Here is a 21163-nt window from a genome sequence, read left to right as displayed (position 1 = left end):
CAGTAGGGTTTTATTTACAATAGAAATAGGGGAGGGAACAAGGAAGGGATTTAAGCCTGGATGATATTCCGTTTCCGCTTTAGGGAGTGAAAATTGATTTGAGCAGAACTTGACTTGAAAATCTATTTATTTCAGAGACCCACTCAACTTTTACAATATTGGTTGTACTTTTGGATAAATTGTATCATGGCTACTTCGCCGCAAAAGTCGCCATCCTCTCCGTCGCCGACGACTCCGAAATCACCCTCTTCCAGAAAGAAAGATGACTCGTTCCTGGGAAAACTTGGAGGAACTTTAGTAAGAAGAAAGAAGGCAAAAGAAGGTACATTTCTGATCAAAACAATACTGTCACGACCATGTCTAAACTTTACTTGCGTGAAGTGGCATGTGTATAAAAAACAAATAAAAACCATCAGCAAAGCACAAGCAGAAAATAAGTATTTTATGGAACGACCGTGTAGCTCATTGTAATTAGCTAGTCGCTACAACATTGTTTCATCCGTTGTGTAATGAAGTCACGCCTCGACCATTGTCTGATTCTGTCTATTCGTTATTGGTAAAGGAATATCGCCTTTGCCTGCTTTCCGAACTGCAGATTAATTGAAGAGACTACATAAATATCGGTAAACTAGCGTACACACTCACTTTCTTGTAATTCAACGTTCTTGTATTGACCCGAGTTGGCCTGCAGGGCAGCTTGGGAGCGCATGCAGTGCCTGGTAGAGTTACTCACTGTAGCTGCAGGCTATGGTTGCCATGTAGGGTATGCTACTACTTCAGATGCAATTACTCTGGAATGAGACAAGAGCAAACACAACTCCAGGAGCAGCTGCACTGCTAGTGTATGTCCTTTATTTCACTGCTACGAGATTAACACACCTATAAAATGAACGAGTTGCCCATTGTTTTTCCTCAAGTTCCGTTTTTGATTTTGTTTTTTATTTCACCACTATTTAACCAGGTAGGCTAGTTGAGAACAAGTTCTCATTTGCAACTGCGACCTGGCCAAGATAAAGCAAAGCAGTTCAACACATACAACAACAACACAGAGTTACACATGGAATAAACAAACATACAATCGATAATACAGTAGAAAAATCTATGTACAGCATGTGCAAATGAGGTAGGATCATCATCAAATGAATTAGTTGCACATTATGTGGAAATGTTCCCACTTCGTTTGTCCTGTTCAGAGTGCCCCCGATCTCCAGGGGGCCCCCAAAATGTGTTTGTCCGGCCCTGCACTTGTGTTATGATTGGTTTGTATCAATCAGGGTTCACAGGGCTGAGTGGTTGACACACCACAGCTGAGCCCTATCCCGTCTCTCCCTCATACACATCCACAGTGGAGCACACTGGCCAGGATGTCCGCAGTGTGTTCCTAGTGATTTGATGGAAAGCATCTCTGGTCCCGCGTTGCGGCAGTATATTTAATTTAAAGCTCTCTGACATTTTACGATGGGGAGGAAGAGAGGGGGCACGGCCTTGAACAAGCCTGTTGATTGGACCGCGGCGGGAGAGGGAGGAAAGGGGCGAGACAGAGAGTGTTAGAGATAGGACAGTGGATGTTAAGCAGGCTGGAGGAGAGGATGAGTCAGTGAAGGGAAGATGCTGGAAACCCAGAGAATGGAGAGATGGGCTGTGGAGCACTCTGCCCACCAGGTAAGAACGCCTGTTAGTATTCACCCACCCACTGCTGGAGCATGAGGAGAGGAAGGAGAAACACTGTGGCTGCATTTCAACAATCTAAAGTGGCGTCCTTTGCTGCTTTCCCTTCCTTCATTTACACATAGATGGTGTTGCAGGATGGGTGTAAGCAATGTGTGGTGGATACCTACCCGTTACTTGCTTTCACCAATCCAGGTCCTTCACATCAGTTCATATGAAGGAAAGTAGACGAGGAATGGAGACCCAGTGTCTGTAGCAGGTCTGGGATAGGATTAGCACCCCAACTCATAGCATCACATGCTCTGTGTGTGAATCTCTGCTGGTCAAGGGGACATTGTTTATGGAGATTATTTAAATGTGGGATTGGGAGGGCAGTGACAGTTCCTCTATTTTTTTGTAGACACGCTGATGCATGCAATTTTCAGTCATATAATTATTTCTGAGAGAAGGCATACAGTGCCCTCAAAGTATTCATACCCCTTTACTTATTCCACATATCAAATTTTATTTGTCCTATATGCCGAATAATTTTAACCAACAATGCAGTTCAAGAAATAGAGTTCAGAAAATATTTTCATAACAATAAAAAGTAACACTTAAAAATGACAACGAGGCTATATACAGGGGGTACCGGTTCCGAGTCAATGTGTGGGGGGCCGGGGGTACAGGTTAGTCGAGGTAATTTGTACATGTAGGTAGGGATAAAGTGACTGCTCGGTTACAGCCTGAGTTCAAAATGGATTAAAAAGGTTATTGTCACCCATCTACACACAATACCCCATAATGACAAAGTGAAAACATGTTTTGAGAAATGTTTGCTAATTCATTGAAAATGTAATGCATATATATCTCATTTACATAAGTATTCACACCCCTGAGGTAATACTTTGTAGAAGCATTTGTGAGTCTTTCTGGGTAAGTCTCGAAGAGCTTTCAACACCTGGATTGTGCAACATTTACACAATTCCATTACTCTTTTCAAAATTCTTCAAGCTCTGTCATATTGGTTGTTGATTATTCCTTAACCATTTTCAGGTCTTGCTGTAGATTTAAGTCAACTGTAACTCAGCCACTCAGGAACATTCATTGTCTTCTTGGTAAGCAACTCTCGTGTAGATTTGGCTTTGTGTTTTAGGTTATTGTCCTGTTGAAAGGTGAATTCATCTCCCAGTGTCTGGTGAAAAAGACTGAACTAGAATTTTGTCTCTGCTTAGCGCTGTTTATTTTCTTATCCTGAAAAACTCCCCAGTCCTTAGCGATTTAAAATCATACCCGTAACACTATGCAGTGATGGAAAAAGTACTCAATTGTCATACTTGAGTAAAAGTAAAGATACCCTTAATTTAAAAAGACTCAAGTGAAAGTCACCCAGTAAAATACTACTTGATTAAGTCTTAAAGTATTTGGGTTTTAAATATACTTAAGTATCATAAGTAAATGGAATTGCTAGAATGTACTAAAGTATCAAGAGGAAAAGTATAAACCAATTCAAATTCCCTATATTAAGCAAACCAGACAGCACAGTTTTATTTACATTTTTTGGTGGTTAGTTGGGGTCACACTCCAACACTCCGACAATTTACAAACAAAGCATTTGTGTTTAGTGAGTCCGCCAGATCAAAGGCAGTATGGATGACCAGGGATGTTCTCTTGATAAGTGTGTGAAATGGACCATTTTCCTGTCAAAATGTAACGAGTACTTTTGGGTGCCAGGACAAATGTATGGAGTAAAAAGTACATTATTTTCTTAAGGAATGTAGTGAAGTAAAAGTTGGCAAAAATATAAATAGTAAAGTACAGATACCCCCAAAAAGTACTTAGGTAAAAAATACTTTGAAGTGCTACTTAAGTACTTCACACCACTGCCACTATGTTTGAAAATATGCAGAGTGGTACTCACTAATGTTATATGTTTGGGGCAAATCCAATAACACTTTGTATTAAAGACAAAAAGCGAATTGCTTTGCTACATTTTTTTGCCGTACTATTTAGTGCCTTGTTGCAGACAGGACAACTGTTTTGGAATATTTGTATTCTGTACAGGCTTCCTTTTCACTCTGTCAATTAGGTTAGTATTGCAGAGTAACAACATTGTTGATCCATCCTCAGTTTTCTCCCTTCACAGCCATTAAACTTTCATGGTTTTAAAGTCACCATTGGCCTCATTGTGAAATCCCTGAGCGGTTTCCTTCCTCTCCGGCAACTGAATTGGAAAGGACGTCTGTATCATTGTAGTGACTGAGTGAATTTATATGCTATCCAATGTGTAGTTAATAATTTCACCATGCTCAAATGGATATTCAATGTCTGCCCCCCCCCCCCCCCCCATCTACCAATCTACCCCTTCTTTGCGAGGCATTGGAAAACCTCCCTGGTCTTTGTGGTTGGATCTGTTTTTGAAATTCACGCCTCGACTGACGGACCTTACAGATAATTGTATGTCCATTAATCAATTTTAAATTCAGGCTGTAACACAACAAAATCTGGAAAAAGTGAATACTTTCTGAAGGCACTGTGTGTCGTTCTGTCAAGGCACAGGATATTCTCCTTAGTCTTGATATGACGCTACACAAGCGGTCCGAATTAGGGCTGCTGATGGTGTTGATTATGAGGATGTCATCCTCGCTGGGAAGGAAGGCTGAGAAAACCAGCACAGGATGTTCACACCACTACAGGTGTCACTGAAACTGACACGAAGCAGTATAGTGAAAAGCATGCTTGGGCAAGGCAGGGGTTGATGGGAAACCAGGAAGTTCTGTGTGATAAATGGGCTACTAACAGGTGGGGAAAGTACATTATCTTGATTAACTGAGAACAGTGTCAGATCAGATAAAGCTGACTTTAGGAACGGTGACACAGAAAGCTGAGGTGGTGCAGTGATCTAAGGAGAAAACGTGATATTGGTTTAAGAATCAATTTTAGCTGCTGCTATTGATTTAAGAATACATAAGAATCATCCCCTTTAGAACACGTCTCCTCTGTTGTGAGATATAGCCTAGGGAGGAGGAGTGTACGGATGAGGGCCAATAAGTAGTAGACTATGAGGAAATGCCTGTCTGGAGGACAGAAGGGCATTACCTGGACTTGAGATAAAATTGCTGTGTTTTTCCAATGAGCAGCCGCTTCTAAGAAAATATTCCTTGACGGGTGAAACCACTTCCAGAAATAACCGCTACGCCTCAATAATATACCATATTAGACATGATAAAGAAGGCAAAGCCCGGTCCTGTGTTAGCGCTAGGCTATGTTGACCAAATAGCTGTGGTAGTAGTTAGCTAGTGTGTTAGTGGTGTGGGAACACTATTACAGTGCTATCATGTGCTGGTCCCTATCCTAGTAGTTGTCCCCCGCCTTAACAACAACCTCTCATTTCCCCTGACCCTCCGTGCTTATGTCTGCTGGATTTGCCATACTGGCAAACGCTTAGCTGGTCCTAAGAGCAGCAAAGTACTGAGCAATATGAAACGTGTAGTAGCCTAAGTTGTAGAAAGCTTCTTTTTCTTTTTTTTTGCCGAATTATCACAGCTAGGAGGCACAAACAGTAAGCCACGTACAACCTACGTGAATTTATAGCTGTTGCACTCAAAGATGGCGGTTTGAGAGGATGCCTTGTGAGTGACGTGACGTGCTCTCCCTACAGTGTCTGAGCTCCAGGAAGAGGGGATGAACGCCATCAACCTGCCCTTGAGCCCCACCCAATACGAACTGGACCCAGAAGACACCATGCTAGGTAAGTGCAGTGCAGTACAGTGCAGTCCCTATCTGAGATCCCTGGCCATAGAAGATGAGACGCCTTGACACTGGCTATACCTAATCTTGCTTTCTGTTCCTACAGAGGAGAATGAGGTCCGCACCATGGTCGACCCCAACTCCAAGAACGACCAGAAACTACAGGAACTCCAGAAGGTGTTGATCGACTGGATCAATGATGTGTTGGTGGGGGAGAGGATCATCGTGAAGGACCTGGCTGAGGATCTATACGACGGGCAGGTTCTGCAGAAACTCTTTGGTGAGGAACAAGTCCATTTAATGGTACTACCGCTCGCCTTCTCCCTCTGACCATTTTCTCTCAGGCCTTTCTCTCATTGTGCAAATGCCTGTATTTATGCTAAAGAAGACCCCCGACCAAATTTAATACATGCTGTTTTCTTTGTATATGTGTTTCAGAGAAGCTGGAGGGGGAGAAGCTAAACGTAGCTGAAGTGACCCAGTCGGAGATCGCCCAGAAACAGAAACTACAGACGGTGCTGGAGAGGATCAACGACTCCATCAAGGTCTCTGCCAGGAGCATCAAATGGAACGTGGACTGTAAGTAGAGGCTGAGAACTTGGTCGTATTAATTAGGGCACACCGTAGCAAGACATTAGGCAAACGGAAAATGATAACAAGAGTTCTTATTGGACAGTCCCTCCATGTTTCAGTCCATTTTCCTCTCTTTGGTGAGAGAGACTCAGCATACAGTCGTTGTTGAGTGAGCCAAAGTGGTCAGACAGGTGGAATACATGGGGGCTTCAGCTTGTTACCAGTCCATACACTGGTCGTCGAGTTTTCTCTGCTTCCCATTGAGCCGTCTCTAATGGAGAAGGAATGTCTGTCCATACAGTACATTTAGTTAAAGCACTTTAGGTTTGCCGTGATGTCTCTATTTTATGAGGCTTTTAACAAGAATACGATAACACTGGTAATAGCATTCTAGCTTGTGTTTTATCATTAGCGTACATCTATGAGAAAAGGAAAGGGAGTTGTAGGGATGAACTGATTTGAGGGAAGTAAGTCCAGAAATATACATATTCATTAAAGTTGGAATCCGTAGCGGTAAAACTGCCACGTCTGTTTGCAATATTCCAAACAACAAAGACGTGACTTAAAACAACACTGTTTTAATCATGGCACGTGATAGAACAGCAGAGTATGTGCAATTTATTTTTTGTATTACTTTGCTTTTCAAAAACCATAACAAATGTGCCTGGGGTATCCAGTGGCGCTAATGTGGATCTCAGCTTACGGTAAGAGGTAAATGCATGACTACATCACGAAAGAGGAACACTTGTATGATATGATGGCATTTTTTATCGAATTTACAGCAGAATTCTGTCAACCAAGTGCTAACCAAATCAATGCGTTGTTCCCTGCTTTCAACCTTTTTCTTTTAAGCTGAAGAAAACACTTAAGGGCGATGTACCACACACTTCTGTTCTGATCCTCTTAGGCTGAGAGGGTCAGGCTGATATCAGAGGGCTTTTAGATACCTCTCCTTTAATTTAGCTTCTTTTTATTAGGCGGGAATCAAAACATTGTTTCCTTCATTGATTGTTCTTCCAACCAATGAAAACTAAAGCAAATCCCCATTTCTGTCGGTCTCTTGCCCAGCGGTCCATGCTAAGAGTATAGTGGCCATTCTTCACCTGTTGGTGGCGCTATCTCAGCACTTCAGAGCACCAATCAGACTTCCTGATCACGTGTCCATCCAAGTAGTGGTGGTTCAGGTACTGTAAATCCTCTTATTTTGCTTGGTGCATAGTACACATGAATGAAACTTGATAGAAGTCTCAGGTCATACACCTGTTTTGTTACATGTTATAATAACTTCGCTATACATGCTTATAAATGCTGTTTTACGATAAATTGCAGTACTACAATACTTTGTCAAATTAAACCACGGGTGGGTCTAATCCTGAATGCTGATTGGTTAAAACCGCATTCTGGCTAAATCTGACTTAAAATGCCTATTTACTCTGTTCCTTTTCCTGTTTCTTTTTTTCTTTATTTTCTCTCAGAAAAGGGAGGGGATTCTGCAATCTCGCCAGATCCAGGAGGAGATCACGGGCAATACGGAGTAGGTCACGTTTTTCTCTGATGGGATGAACCAGTCATTGAGAGAACACACTCCTTCTCACTCAGTGTGAGAGCTCTGTTTTGTCAGAAATAGGGATGGGTTCACCACAGCAGTAAACCACATACCACTGTCTTCCCCAAAACACAATGCGATCTCCTATTTACAATATGAAGTACTTTGATATAGATTTGTATCTCTCAAATGCAATCCCCTCTGTAGCCTTTATGTAATAACCGCATCCTATTAATACGTTTTTCAAGCACAATTATTTCACCAGTGTGTATGAACACAGTCGACCATTGTATAAACAGGGCCGTGAGGGTTCCTTGCCATTGTAGCGTTGCCCCAGCTGAGGTTGGAGCGGACCAGCAGGTCCAGAGCAGCTGGGGAGATTAGTGGGCGAGCAAAGCGCTCATATCATGGTTACGGTCACAGGGCTGTTATCATATGACCAGGACCGTTGCCCTGCCATCAGTGATTACACCATGAAGAGAAAGGGTGTTGTATGTGCGTGTGTTTGTGCGTGTCTAAGCCATTCCTCGTTGGCCCTCTTTTGTGTGATAGCTGTTGGGATGTTGCAGCAGCCCCTTGACTCAACATGTGTGACAATGCCTAGTGGCCCATTCTGTTAATGTTCAGTAAGGTTAATCGCTTGTGTACAACAACATTACTGTATTCACCACCAACATTCCTCTGTATCAGGTTGATATCAATGTATCAAAAGTATTTATTTATTTTATTTTTTTAACTAGGCAAGTCAGTTAAGAACACATTATTATTAACAATGACGGCCTACCAAAAGGCCTCCTACGGGGGCCTGGGATTAAAAATAAGTACATATAAATATAGGACAAGAGAGACAACACTATGTAAAGAGACCTAAGACAAGAACATAGTAAGGCAACATAACAACATGGTAGCAGCACAAAACATGGTACAAACTTTATTGGGCACAGACAACAGCGTAAAGGGCTAGAAGGTAGAGACAACAATACATCACACAAAGCAGCCACAACTGTCAGTAAGAGTGTCCATGATTGAGTCTTTGAATGAAGAGATTGAGATAAAACTGTCCAGTTTGAGTGTTTGTTGCAGCTCGTTCCAGTTGCTAGCTGCAGTGAACTGAGAAGAGGAGTGACCCAGGGATGTGTGTGCTTTGGGGACCTTTAACAGAATGTGACTGGCAGAATGGGTGTTGTATGTGGAGGATGAGGGCTGTAGTAGACTTCTCAGATAAGGGGGAGTGAGGCCTAAGAGGGTTTTATAAATAAGCATCAACCAGTGGGTCTTGCGACAGGTATACAGAGATGAACAGTTTACAGAGGAGTATAGAGTGCAGTGATGTGTCCTATAAGGAGCATTGGTGGCAAATCTGATGGCCAAATGGTAAAGAACATCTAGCTGCTTGAGAGCACACTTACCTGCCAATCTATAAATTATGTCTCTGTAATCTAGCATGGGTAGGATGGTCCTCTGAATCAGGGTTAGTTTGCAGCTGGGGTGAAGAGGAGTGATTACGATAGAGGAAACCAAGTCTAGATTTAACTTTAGCCTGCAGCTTTGATATGTGCTGAGAGAAGAACAGTGTACTGCCTAGCCATACTCCCAAGTACTTGTATGAGGTGACTACCTCAAGCTCTAAACCCTCAGAGGTAGTAATAACACCTGTGGGGAGAGGGGCATTCTTCTTAACAAACCAGATGACCTTTGTTTTGGAGTTGTTCAGAACAAGATTAAAGGTAGTGAAAGCTTGTTGGACACTAAGAAAGCTTTGTTTTAGAGCATTTAACACAATATCCGGGGATGGGCCAGCTGAGTAGAGGACTACCATCTGCATATAAATGGATGAGAGCACTTCCTACTGCCTGAGCTATGTTGATGTAAATTGAGAAGTGCGGGGGACCTAGGATCGAGCCTTGGGGTACTCTCTTGGTGACAGGCAGTGGCTGAGACAGATTTTGACTTTATGCACTGCACTCTTTGAGAGGTAGTTAGCAAACCAGGCCAAAGACCCATCAGAGACACCAATACTCCTTAGCCGGCCCACAAGAAAGGAATGGTCTACCGTATTAAAAGCTTTGGCCAAGTCAATAAAAATAGCAGCACAACATTGCTTAGAATCAAGGGCAATGGTGACATCATTGAAGACCTTAAGGTTGCAGTTACACATCCATAACCTGAGCGGAAACCAGATTGCATACCCGGAAGAATACTATAGACATCAAGAAAGCCAGTCAGTTGATTATTGACAAGTTTTTCCAACACTTTTGATAAATGGGGCAAAATAGAAATGGGCCTATAACAGTTAGGATCAGCTTGATCTCCCCCTTTTAAATAAAGGATGAACGGTGGCTGCCTTCCAAGCAATGGGAACCTCCCCAGAAAGGAGCGACAGACTTGGCGATGACAGGGGCAGCAACGTTAATGAAGAAAGAGGCTAAACCATCTGACCCAGATGTTTTTTGGGGGTCAAGTTTAAGGTGCTCCTTTAGCACCTCGGACTCAGTGACTGCCTGCAGGGAGAAACTTTGTAGCGGGCAGGGGAAAAAGAAGGAGAAGAATCGGGGATAGTCGCATTAGAAGGGGTGGGAGATGAGGAAATGTTGAACGGGCAAGGAGGCATGGCTGAGTCCAATAGGAATCCTGACTTAATGAAGTGGTGATTAAAGAGCTCAGCCTTGTGCTGAGCAACCACATCATCAACATTAAGGGACATGGGTAACTGTGAGGAGGAGGGTTTATTCCCCAGGTCTTTAACCGTTTTCCACAACTTCTTGGGGTTAGACCCACAGAGAGAGAACTGCTCCTTAAAGTAACTAACTTTGGCCTTCCGGATAGCCTAAGTGCACTTATTTCTCATTTGCCTGAACGAGAAACAGTCAGCCGGAGTATGCGTGTGCCGAGCCTTTCGCCAAATGCAGTTCTTGAGGTGGAGTAACTCTGCAAGATCCCAGTCGAACCAGGGGCTAGACCAGTTTTTAATACTAATTTTCTTTATGGGAGCGTGTTTGTTAACAATACCACTGAAAATATCAAGAAAAGAAGGTCCAAGTGTCTTCGACAGAGTGTCTTCGACAGGGATGTAGCTGATTCTATACCATTTTAGAGACCAGTTCATGAAGGAAGCCTTGCTCATTTAAAAAAATTTAGCAAGCGTCTATGACAATCAAGACAGGTTGTTTCATTGAGCAGCAGACACAGGCTGTAAAACAGTGATCACTAAGGTCATTACAGAAAATTCCAGACTGATGCCTATCAGGAATATTTGTGAGGATTACATTGAGGAGAGTTGCCTTTTCTCGATGTTTGGGGTCATACCTTGTAGAATTGGTAGTAATTTGAAAGATTTAGTAGTTGTGGAATAATCCCATGTGGCTCACTTGGTAGAGCAAGGCGCTTGCAACGCCAGGGTTGTGGGTTCGAATCCCATTGGGGACCAGTATGAAAATGTACTCGCTCACTACTGTAATTCGCACTGGATAAGAGTGTCCATCTGCTAAATTACTAAAATGTAAATGTACATTGTAAACATTTTAATGAAGTTCTTCGTGAGCTGTCCTTGTTGACCAAATGGCGCTTTTATATCTTTTTTGTTTTTCTCTTTTCCCTCAGGGCTTTATCTGGCAGACATGGTATGTCTTCTACTTGGTCTATTCTCTCCTAATGCATCTTTTAATCAGTCGCAGTAAATTTGACACTTATTTTTTATTTTAAATTGCTGTTTTCAGTATATGACAACCTTGATGCTTTTTACCTCGTTTCTGTTAGTAACGGTATGACTGTTCTCTCCGTCCATTAAGAGCGAGATGCTTTCGACACCCTGTTTGATCACGCTCCAGACAAGCTCAATGTGGTAAAAAAGGTAGTGTGTGTTAATACTAGTAGTAGTAGAGTTTTCTGTTGTACTGTTGGCGTGCCTCACAGAAATGACTGCTGTTTCCACAGACTCTCATCACCTTTGTGAACAAACACTTGAACAAGCTCAATCTGGAGGTGGCTGAACTGGACACACAGGTACAGTATGAACTAGAATTACAGTTGAAATCAGAAGTTTACATACACCTTAGCCAAATACGTTTAAACTCAGTTTTTCACAATTCCTGACATTTAATCCTAGTAAACATTCCCTGTCTTAGGTCAGTTCGGATCACCACTTTATTTTAAGAATCTGAAATGTCAGAATAATAGTAGCGAGAAGGATTTATTTCAGCTTTTATTTATTTCATCACATTCCCAGTGGGTCAGAAGTTTACATACACTCAATTAGTATTTGGTAGCATTGCCTTTAAATTGTTTAACTTGGGTCAAACGTTTCGGGTAGCCTTCCACAAGCTTCCCACAATAAGTTAGGTGAATTTTGGCGCATTCTTCCTGACAGAGCTGGTGTAACTGAGTCAGGTTTGTGGGCCTCCTTGCTCGCACACGCTTTTTCAGTTCTGCCCACAAATATTCTATAGGATTGAGGTCAGGGCTTTGTGATTGCCACTCCAATACCTTGACTTTGTTGTCCTTAAGCCATTTTGACACAACTTTGGAAGTATGCTTGGGGTCATTGTCCATTCGGAAGACACATTTGCGACCAAGCTTTAACTTCCTGTCTGTCTTGAGATGTTGCTTCAATATATCCACATAATTGTCCATCCTCATGATGCCATCTATTTTGTGAAATGCACCAGTCCCTCCTGCAGTAAAGCACCCCCACAACATGATGCTGCCACACCCGCGCTTCACGGTTGAGATGGTGTTCTTCGGCTTGCAAGCCTTCCCCTTTTTCCTCCAAACATAGCAATGGTCATTATGGCCAAACAGTTCTATTTTTGTTTCATCAGACCAGAGGACATTTCTCCAAAAAGTACGACCTTTGTCCCCATGTGCAATTGCAAACCATAGTCTTGCTTTTTTTGTGGTAGTTTTGGAGCAGTGGCTTCTTCCTTGCTGAGCGGCCTTTCAGGTTGTGTCGATATAGGACTCGTTTTACTGTGGATATACATACTTTTGTACCTATAATTGTTAGAAAAATTACTTGTCATGCACTAAGTAGATGTGCTAACCGACTTGCCAAAACCATAGTTTGTTAACAAGAAATTTGTGGAGTGGTTGAAAAACGAGTTTTAATGACTCCAACCTAAGTGTATGTAAACTTCCAACTTCAACTGTATCTAATTAGAATCATACCTCTTGTATATTGATATGAATAAGCATGTTTTTTTTATTCTTTAGTTTGCTGACGGTGTGTACCTTGTTCTGCTGATGGGATTGCTGGAGGGCTACTTTGTTCCACTCTATAATTTCTTCCTGACTCCTGAGAACTTTGAACAACAGGTATGTTGACATTTACTCTCCATTTTTCCAAATTCTATCTTTGCTCGGTGTGGTACACGTTAATGACAGTGAACACACTAGTCTTTGTTTTGTTCCATTTCATACATTTCCAGCAAATTATTGTTTTTTTTTCAGGCCCTAATTGTTTAATTCAAACATTTGCATAACTTTTTACTTCAAGATGGCTAATCCCTCAGTGATTAATTATATTTGCTGATATTAGTATTTATCATGAAGATTATTCCATATTGTCAGCCAGACAATGTGCAACCCAAAGCCTCTTGACGGCTATTCTTAGCAGGCTTTCTAAAGGGACGCCCTGTCAGGCCTGAGACTGGGTCCTCTCCAGCCGGCTGTGCTGTGCCAGGCAGTGGGCACCCGGCAGGCAGCATCTGTAATCTGCTCCTGCACAGAAAATCAATAAGTGGCCAGGAGATTAGCGCTAATGCAGGGAGAGGGGGGAGAAGGGACAAGGGGTCTTTTCAGGGACAGCTGCTATATAGGAGTCCCTGGTACTCGCCTGAAGGAATCCTCCAATGGTCAGTCTTGGTATTGCTTGATTTTTAACTTCTTCCTTTTATTTTGCTCTCTCACTCTTTCTTCTGTCTCAAGCGCTCTCTTTCTCTTAAGCTTTGGCTACTAATTATCCACTCCATATTTCCTTAATTGCCTTCACCTCCTAGCTGGTCTGTTCTAAGGCTTCCCACATTCACTCAGTACCACACTTTTACATGAACCAAACAACAACCAAATTCTGATAGAACCCCCCCTCCCCCCCTCCTTTTTGCCTGGTGCTGAGTGACTGTTTGTCCAGCTGTAAAGAGCTTATGGGTTTATTGAGCTGATGTTTACACACCTAGGAACCTGTGGTAGGGGAGCTGTAATGACTTGTGTGAATTGTATAGGTGTGTTATGGTTTAGGAGCTGTTTCCTCATACTCTGTGTGTGGCTTGCTCTTCTGTTGTGTAATGTTGTTGTCATTGTGTTTCTCATGCAGGTGCACAACGTGTCCTTCTCTTTTGAGCTGATGCAAGACGGAGGTTTGGAGAGACCCAAACCTAGACCTGAAGGTAGGTGTTCTCCTTTAGGATGCTGTTTATATAGTTCCCATTGACAATTATTTTTTGTATTGCTTTTGTCCGTTTTCTTATTTTTAAGAAGATTCATTCTGGAAATTACATTTGCCTCCTAATTTAAAGTCCAGCATTTTTTTTGTGAGAATGCTGTCAGGCAAGAAGCCCTGAAAGCAAAACTTATGTGAGAATATTGCTGTATCTTCCATTAAAACTGTTCCGAGAGAATGGGCTATATGCTCCTCTACGGTACAAATCCATTCAGTAAATCTTAAATGCCACACTTTGCTAAAGTAAAAGCACAACACACCAAGCCCCTTAATGGATATGTTTACTTGTTGAGGTTTGTGCGTTTACGTGACGTATTTGTTAGTTTGTCCTTAGTATTATGTAGTAGTGTGTCTGTGAATGCGTGTTGAGACACATTCATGGTCGGTGTACCTTTTTCATTGGCAGTGTTGTACCTGAATCATTTCTCATGGTCAAAACATTTCCTTTATACCGCATATCCTGATAGAATTCAATTTAAAAAAAAATATTTTACTGGTATTGACTCTATCAAAACATTTTTGTAGAGAGATTGCTGTCTGTGTTTATTTAAATGTTATTAATTCCCTTATTTCCCAGATATTGTGAACTGTGACCTCAAGTCAACCCTGAGGGTGCTGTACAACCTCTTCACCAGGTACAGAAACGTGGAGTGAATATGCTGTGTTGGGGGTGACTCATTTTATGGGGTATCACATTCAAGTTTCAAGCGTTTTTCCCCAATTACATGCTTCAAAGGAAGTTGTCCCTTGCAAAGAACACTACGAACCAATTCAGGACATTCAGCATTGGTATTATCAATATTTTTTTTATAGATTCCATTATTCCAAATATTTGATGTGCTATAATAATAACTTCTACTATTGTATGTGCTGTTTGACATTTTAAAATACACTACATAGTGTATGTATTTTTGTTTCTTAAATGAATGCATATTACTCTAAGTAAAAACAGTCATTGTATGATTGGTATTTTAATTATATTTTTAATAGATGAAAATTCCATTTTTTTTTTCTTAATGTCATATTTCAAAAGGTTGATATAGTGATGAAATTTCTTCATGTTTCCATCGCTAAAGTTAAAGTCCATCGCTAAAGTTTCATTTATTTACTAAACAAATGTTTGTTAACCTACATTTATTGTGCTTTTGTGTGCACCTGGCCTTCTCATTCACTTAGCTGTTTTCTACTTTCACTAGTGGATAAGTGCCTTTTTAATAATAAAAAGACTGTACTGCATGCCATTTATTAGGAAGACACCACTTAAAGTGCTGACTGTGACTGAATATGCTCTTTTTCTTTATTCTCAAAACTGCTTTGCACGTCTCATATATGTTAAATGTTTTAATAACCCCAAACTGAAATTCCTAAAATGTTGTAATGTTAAAACAATCTTTGTAAAGGAACGGAAGGTCTCCCTCACGGTAACACTTTGTTTGGATAGTCCATCTGTAGATGTTCTACAGCAGTGGTCACCAACCTTTTTGGAGTCCATCAGTTTCTGAGTCAAAATGCAAGCCGAGCTCTACTGTGGAACATGTGTTAAAAAAATAATAATAATAATAACTTGAACGTAAACCTATGCAACATCACCCTATTAAAAACAGCACTGTATTTAATGAGGTTTGTACAGAACATTATCACTGCATATTGGCTTTGCTTGAATTGCCCTGCCAATGCATTATTCTTCAGACCATTAAAAAAATATATATATTTGATGTAGGCTATAGGATCACACCAATAATAGATCAGTTGTTGTATTACTTGTGAAGCACGGCTGAGTGAGCGTACATTTTAAATAATTCACTTTTTTTCTGTTTACTGGTCTCACGGTGCCTGCATCTGATGGTCAGTCTCAGCGGAGGGAGAGCGCAGCAGACTGAGGGCCCGTCTCAACATCCCTCTGCTCTCTCTTTCCTCCGCTGACACTGACCAAGAAGGGCCACCGTCTTCCAGCTGATGGCGAAACTCGAGTCGCACCGCATTATTTCTGTGTCAGGCACAAAATCATGTTGCTACTCCTATGAACAGAGAAAGTGAGATATTCCTCGATATTAAATAAGACCGAAGCCGCTAATAATAACGCAAGCCAATCGATACACTTTCCTACTCATTCTTTGCTGTATTTGTTGAGTCTCTCTCTGGTCATGGTTTTTAAACGTTTAAAAATCTTACAGCCTCAACTTTGCTGTACCGTTCTTTTACGCCTGCTACTTTTACTGCAGATATGTTAATCTGAGCCATTCGATTGGCCAGTGGTACACCTACACTTCACTTAATTTGCTCCCACCGGGAAGGCATAGTTTGTACCTTCAGACTTATGAAATGGGAACACCGCCTACCCAGCATACAGGGCAGTTGAATCGAGTGCGTCTACCACTGACAGCGCAAGATGAATTAATAAAATAGGAACACAAGGCTTACTGCTGTTTTTTTTGTTTACAGAAACGTTTGGCGATTAGACTAGGAATGCCTTGGAGATCACTGCTCTATAGACTATCAGTAACATTTCCACTACAGTGCATTCGTAAAGTATTCAGACCTTTTGACTTTTTCCACATTTTGTTACATTACAGCCTTATTCTAAAATGGATTAAATGGTCCCCCCCTCATCAATCTATACACAATACCCTATAATGACAAATCGAAAACAGGTTATTCAGAACCGCTTTGTCATTATGGAGTATTGTGTGTAGATTGAGGGAACAAATTATCTATTTTAGAAAAGGGCTAACGTAACAAAACGTGAAAAAAGGGAATGGGTCTGAATCCTTCCTGAATGCACTGTACCTACTAATCATATCCTTTAACCCTGACCCTTATTCTTTACCCTAACCGTAACCTTATCAACATATAGTCATACTATCTGTAGAGCATCTACAGATGGATAATCCGGACTATCCAAATCAAGTGTGACCTCGCTCACTAATGCAGAGGTCTTTTAAAGATTTGTCAAATGTGTGAGAATTGGGGGTTTTGCAAACACTTTTTCAAATGGTATACACTACAAGCTTTTGTATTTTGAGTTAATTCATCCGTAGTTTCTATTGCTCATCTGTTAATTCTGAAATAAAACATTGTCTGTGGATATTATGGTGATTGAATGTTATTCCTTTACTGCAATGTTACCAGCGCCCTCACTTCCCTCTTCAGAATAGGATATATTTTGGGAACCTGAGGTTTGATCAGAGCAGTATTTCTAGCGGGTCTCAGCCTTTCCTGTCATATATTCTACAATAGAGCTGAGTGACCTCTACAATACTATTAAAGATTGTCAGCTCTGCGATACTATTAAAGATTGGGAGCAGGTGGTCACTGTTGGGGGAAAACGGCAGAAAAACAAGGTTCTTTCTGTATTTGATCATTTTAAAGGGGAAAGTAAACCAGTGCACCAATGTACCAGGTCGTGTCTGTTAGTGCAACCTATATGATAGTTGGTTGTCCCTGTAAGAATAGGGTAGAGCTGTGCTTTATTTCTCAGTTGAAGCCAGATGGCAGTCCGGCTAGTATGAAGCCACTACGACCATCATAACGTTAGTTTCCAATTGCTCTGCCTCTGACACATTCACTACTGAGCTATTATCACTAAAGCTAAGGGAGAGAGCTTTCAGTACATTTGAGTACGCGTCCGCCCTATAGAGAGAAAATAACAGAAAACGACAGCAGAGTAATTGACTGGTCGTGTAAGGTGCCCTGACTGCTGAATAGTAGTGTTACCCCCATTAGAGGGTAATTACCCCCTATCTCTCTCCCTCTACATCCCTCTCCCCTTTATTCCTTTCATTACTTTTCCTCACAGCAGAGCTAGTGCTTGTGCATCTGCTGAGTCTCTGCCTCTTGTACCTCACCTTTTAGCAGGCATAAGAGTATAGAGAGTACAGCAGAGGAAGAGAAGGGACCATTGGCAGAGATGTGAAGAAGACAATTTGATACATTTGTCCTCCTTTATTTGCATGTGAGGATTGATCATTCATTTTTTGAAAAAAGCTGAACACATGTAGGCTAAACACCATAATAACTCCAAAGAAACGCACACAATGTCCGCTCTGTTAGGCCCGTTTCGCTAGGGGTCATGTAACCTGGCTGCCCTTTCTCCTTCAAGTGTTGGGATTTTCACATGCTGCTAAGAAAGCAGGGCCACATCAAAGGCTGAGGCATTCACCCGTAACATCACAAGCAGCCCTGTGGACTATGAATCAGAGAGACGATTGCACAAACATTCATGTATTTTCTGTGCATTTGGAAAGTATTCAGACCCCTTGACTTTTTCCACATTTTGATATGTTACAGCCTTTTTTTTAAATGGAAAAAAAACATTTTCATCATCAATTTCCTACACTACCCCATAATGACAAAGTGAAAACTGTTAATTTATTCCAAATAAAAAGTACCTTATTTACATAAATATTCAGACCCATTGCTATGAGATTTGAAATTGAACTCCGGTGCATCCTGTTTCCATTGACCATCCTTGATGTTTCTACAACTTGATTGGAGCCCACCTGTGGTAAATTCAATTGATTGGACATGATTTGGAAAGGCCCACACCTGTCTATATAAGAACCCCCACTTGACAGTGCATGTCAGAGCAAAAAAACAAGCCATGAGATAGAAGGAATTGTCTGTAGAGCTCTGAGACAGGATTGTGTCGAGGCACAGATCGGGGGAAGGGTACCAGAAAATTTCAGCAGCATTGAAGGTCCCCAAGAACACAGTAGCCCCCATCGTTCTTAAATGGAAGTTGTTTGAAACCACCAACACTCTTCTTAGAGCAGGCTGCCCAGCCAAACTGAGCATTCGGGAGAAGGGCCTTGGTCAGGGAGGTGGCCAAGAACCCGATGGTCACTCTGACAGAGTTCCTCTGTGGAGATGGGAGAACCTTCCAGAAGGAAAGCCATCTCTGCAGCACTCCAACAATCAGGCCTTAATGGCCAAGTGGCAAAACGGAAGCCACTCCTCAATAAAAGGCACACGACCACCTGCTTGGAGTTTTCCAGAAGTCACCTAAAGGACTCAGACCTTGAGAAATTAGATTCTCTGGCCTGATGAAACCAAGATTGAATGCTTTGGCCTGGAGGAAACCTGGCACCATCCCTACGGTGAAACGTGGTGGCAGCATCATGCTGTGGCGATGTTTTTCAGTGGCAGGGAGACTAGTCAGGTTTGAGGGAAAGACGAACGGCGCAAAGTACAGAGAGATCCTTGATGAAAACCTGCTCCAGAGCTCTCAGGACCTCTGACTGGGGTGAAGGTTCACCTTACAACAATACAACAACCCTAAGCACACAGCCAAAACAACACAGGAGTGGCTTCGGGACACGTCTCTGAATGTCCTTGAGTGGCCCAGCCTTGAACCCGATCAAACATCTCTGGAGAGACGCTCCCCATCAAACCTGACAAAGCATGAGAGGATCTGCAGAGAAGAATGGGAGAAACTCCTGAAATACAGGTGTGCCAAGCTTGTAGCATCATACCCAAGAAGACTTGAGTCTGTAATTGCTGCCAAAGGTGCTTCAACTAAGTACTGAGTAAAGGGTCTGAATAATTATGTAAATATGATATTTCATAAATTTTCTTGCAAAAAAATACTAAAAGTGTTTTTGCTTTGTCATTATGGGTTATTGTCTGTAGATTGATGAGGGGGGAACAATTTCATCAATTTGACTAAATAAGCCTTTTAAAACGTTATGTTAAAAGTCAAGGGGTCTCAATACATTCCGAATGCACTGTATGTGTATAGTGACATCAACCCCTTCAAATGTCGCATTGAAAAGGCCTGCAGCTAACCAGTTATTCTCTAACACAATCCACTAGAAGAACCATGACCATGAATGTACATACCCTTCAATGAAGTACACTTCATTTATCAGACCATTTGATATACATGGACGTGCATAGAGAATGCAGGTGCCATCTAAGTTATTGAAAGAGTGGATTATATGACCAATTTAAAACAATTAAATAAATCCTGCGTAGTCCACCCCGTGCTTTAAATATCATAAAATCTGCTCCCGTTGACAACTGTCATATGTTTGTCCCATCAGATGACCTTGTGGTATAACGACAGTGTAATAATGAAGTGAATTTATGCTGCCTGGAAAAAATAAGAAGTTAAACTATGCTCAATCACTGTATGGTTCAAACTCAAATGACTGTCCCAGAGGCTCAATTGCCAATGACCTGAAAGCATTTGGATGCTCAAGCATTGCCGCATCCCTTCCTGTCATTCTATTTACCCCGATCAACACTGCTTTCTTCTGACCACAAGATGGCGACTGCTCACATGCTGAGATCTAATTGACCAGCTCTTCTGTCGAAGGCAAATGATGTTCAAAACAAGTAGCCAGTTCATGATACTGCAGCCAAGGGACTGTCACGGGCCGAGGCAGAGAAGAGTGAAGGCAGAGCACCTTAGCATTTTTATTTTATACAAAATAATGTTTATTATACAATATATAATGTTCTCCGTGTGTTTCATCCCCTGTCCATCCCCCTAAGTATTTAACTCCCAGGATCTATTATGTTGTTGGCTGTTCTGGGAGATGGATTAGGAGAGATCATACGTCACCGGTATAGGGTAGTAAATCAGGCCAATTTAACCTCTGACCTCAGGGTGAGAGGGGTCAATTTAAGCCAGCAGAGACATTAAACAACACACTTATTATGATGGAGAGGCAAGCGTTTCTCTACTTAATCATGACTGTTTTTAGTCATGTTTCTGGTTTCCATGAAAATTGCTCTGCATGTGTATTATATTGACAACGCAGCGTCATATCCTCTGTGCCTGTGTGTGCGTCCGTGCTGCGCGCTTCTATTTGCGTGTGTGTTTGTGTGAGCGTGATTGTGTGCATGCGTGTATTGCTGAGCGATTTGAGAAATGGGGAGGACAATCTTATCTGTCCCCTGCTGTGGATAAAGAGACCGGCTCTGAGAGGGGTCAGGATGCCCTGGTGTCAGGTTGTGGCTGCTGACTCAGGTCATGACCCAGGAATACCTCTTGGCTTTGTGCCAAGACCCTCCTCATCTGAAGACATGGCTTAAGTGCCCCAGGGCTGAAACCTGAGCTGGGATGAGTTTCAAAAAACAACTCCTTAAAAGTCAGAGGCAGTGCTGCAAGGGTGCATATTAATTCATAAATGTTGGTATGATTAGATAGAGGTATAAACGTTTAACTAAAAATAGATGTCCTTAATCTAATTGTGATGATTTATCTCCTT

General features: G+C 41.7%; 1 protein-coding gene across 2 annotated transcripts; it reads left to right on the top strand.

Annotated features, from left to right (window-relative positions):
- On the top strand, positions 1-17034 carry parvaa (parvin, alpha a). Of its 2 annotated transcripts, none has more exons than XM_021602711.2 (12): positions 1-322; positions 5309-5398; positions 5504-5677; positions 5836-5976; positions 7039-7154; positions 7446-7504; positions 11117-11136; positions 11305-11366; positions 11450-11518; positions 12725-12826; positions 13824-13896; positions 14527-17034. In XM_021602711.2, exons 1-12 carry the CDS (start codon positions 187-189, stop codon positions 14601-14603), a joined length of 1119 nt encoding a protein of 372 aa, XP_021458386.1. In that variant the 5' UTR covers positions 1-186; the 3' UTR covers positions 14604-17034. The 2 variants fall into 2 exon arrangements, with proteins under 2 accessions (XP_021458386.1, XP_021458396.1); XM_021602721.2 differs by lacking the exon at positions 1-322 and adding an exon at positions 1620-1662.
- The last annotated feature ends 4129 nt before the right edge of the window (positions 17035-21163 follow it).

The sequence above is a fragment of the Oncorhynchus mykiss genome, chromosome 1 (assembly GCF_013265735.2).
Source record: "Oncorhynchus mykiss isolate Arlee chromosome 1, USDA_OmykA_1.1, whole genome shotgun sequence".
NCBI lineage: Eukaryota > Metazoa > Chordata > Actinopteri > Salmoniformes > Salmonidae > Oncorhynchus > Oncorhynchus mykiss.
The sequence above is the reverse complement of the archived record's forward strand: the minus strand, read 5'-3'. Positions and strand labels throughout refer to the sequence as shown.

Bases quoted from the DNA above. Each gene is read 5' to 3' on its own strand.
- parvaa (XM_021602711.2), top strand. From the start codon at position 187: ATGGCTACTTCGCCGCAAAAGTCGCCATCCTCTCCGTCGCCGACGACT. The intron at 323-5,308 runs GTACATTTCTGA...CTCTCCCTACAG, and splicing joins AAGAAAGAAGGCAAAAGAAG to TGTCTGAGCTCCAGGAAGAG. The intron at 5,399-5,503 runs GTAAGTGCAGTG...CTGTTCCTACAG, and splicing joins CCCAGAAGACACCATGCTAG to AGGAGAATGAGGTCCGCACC.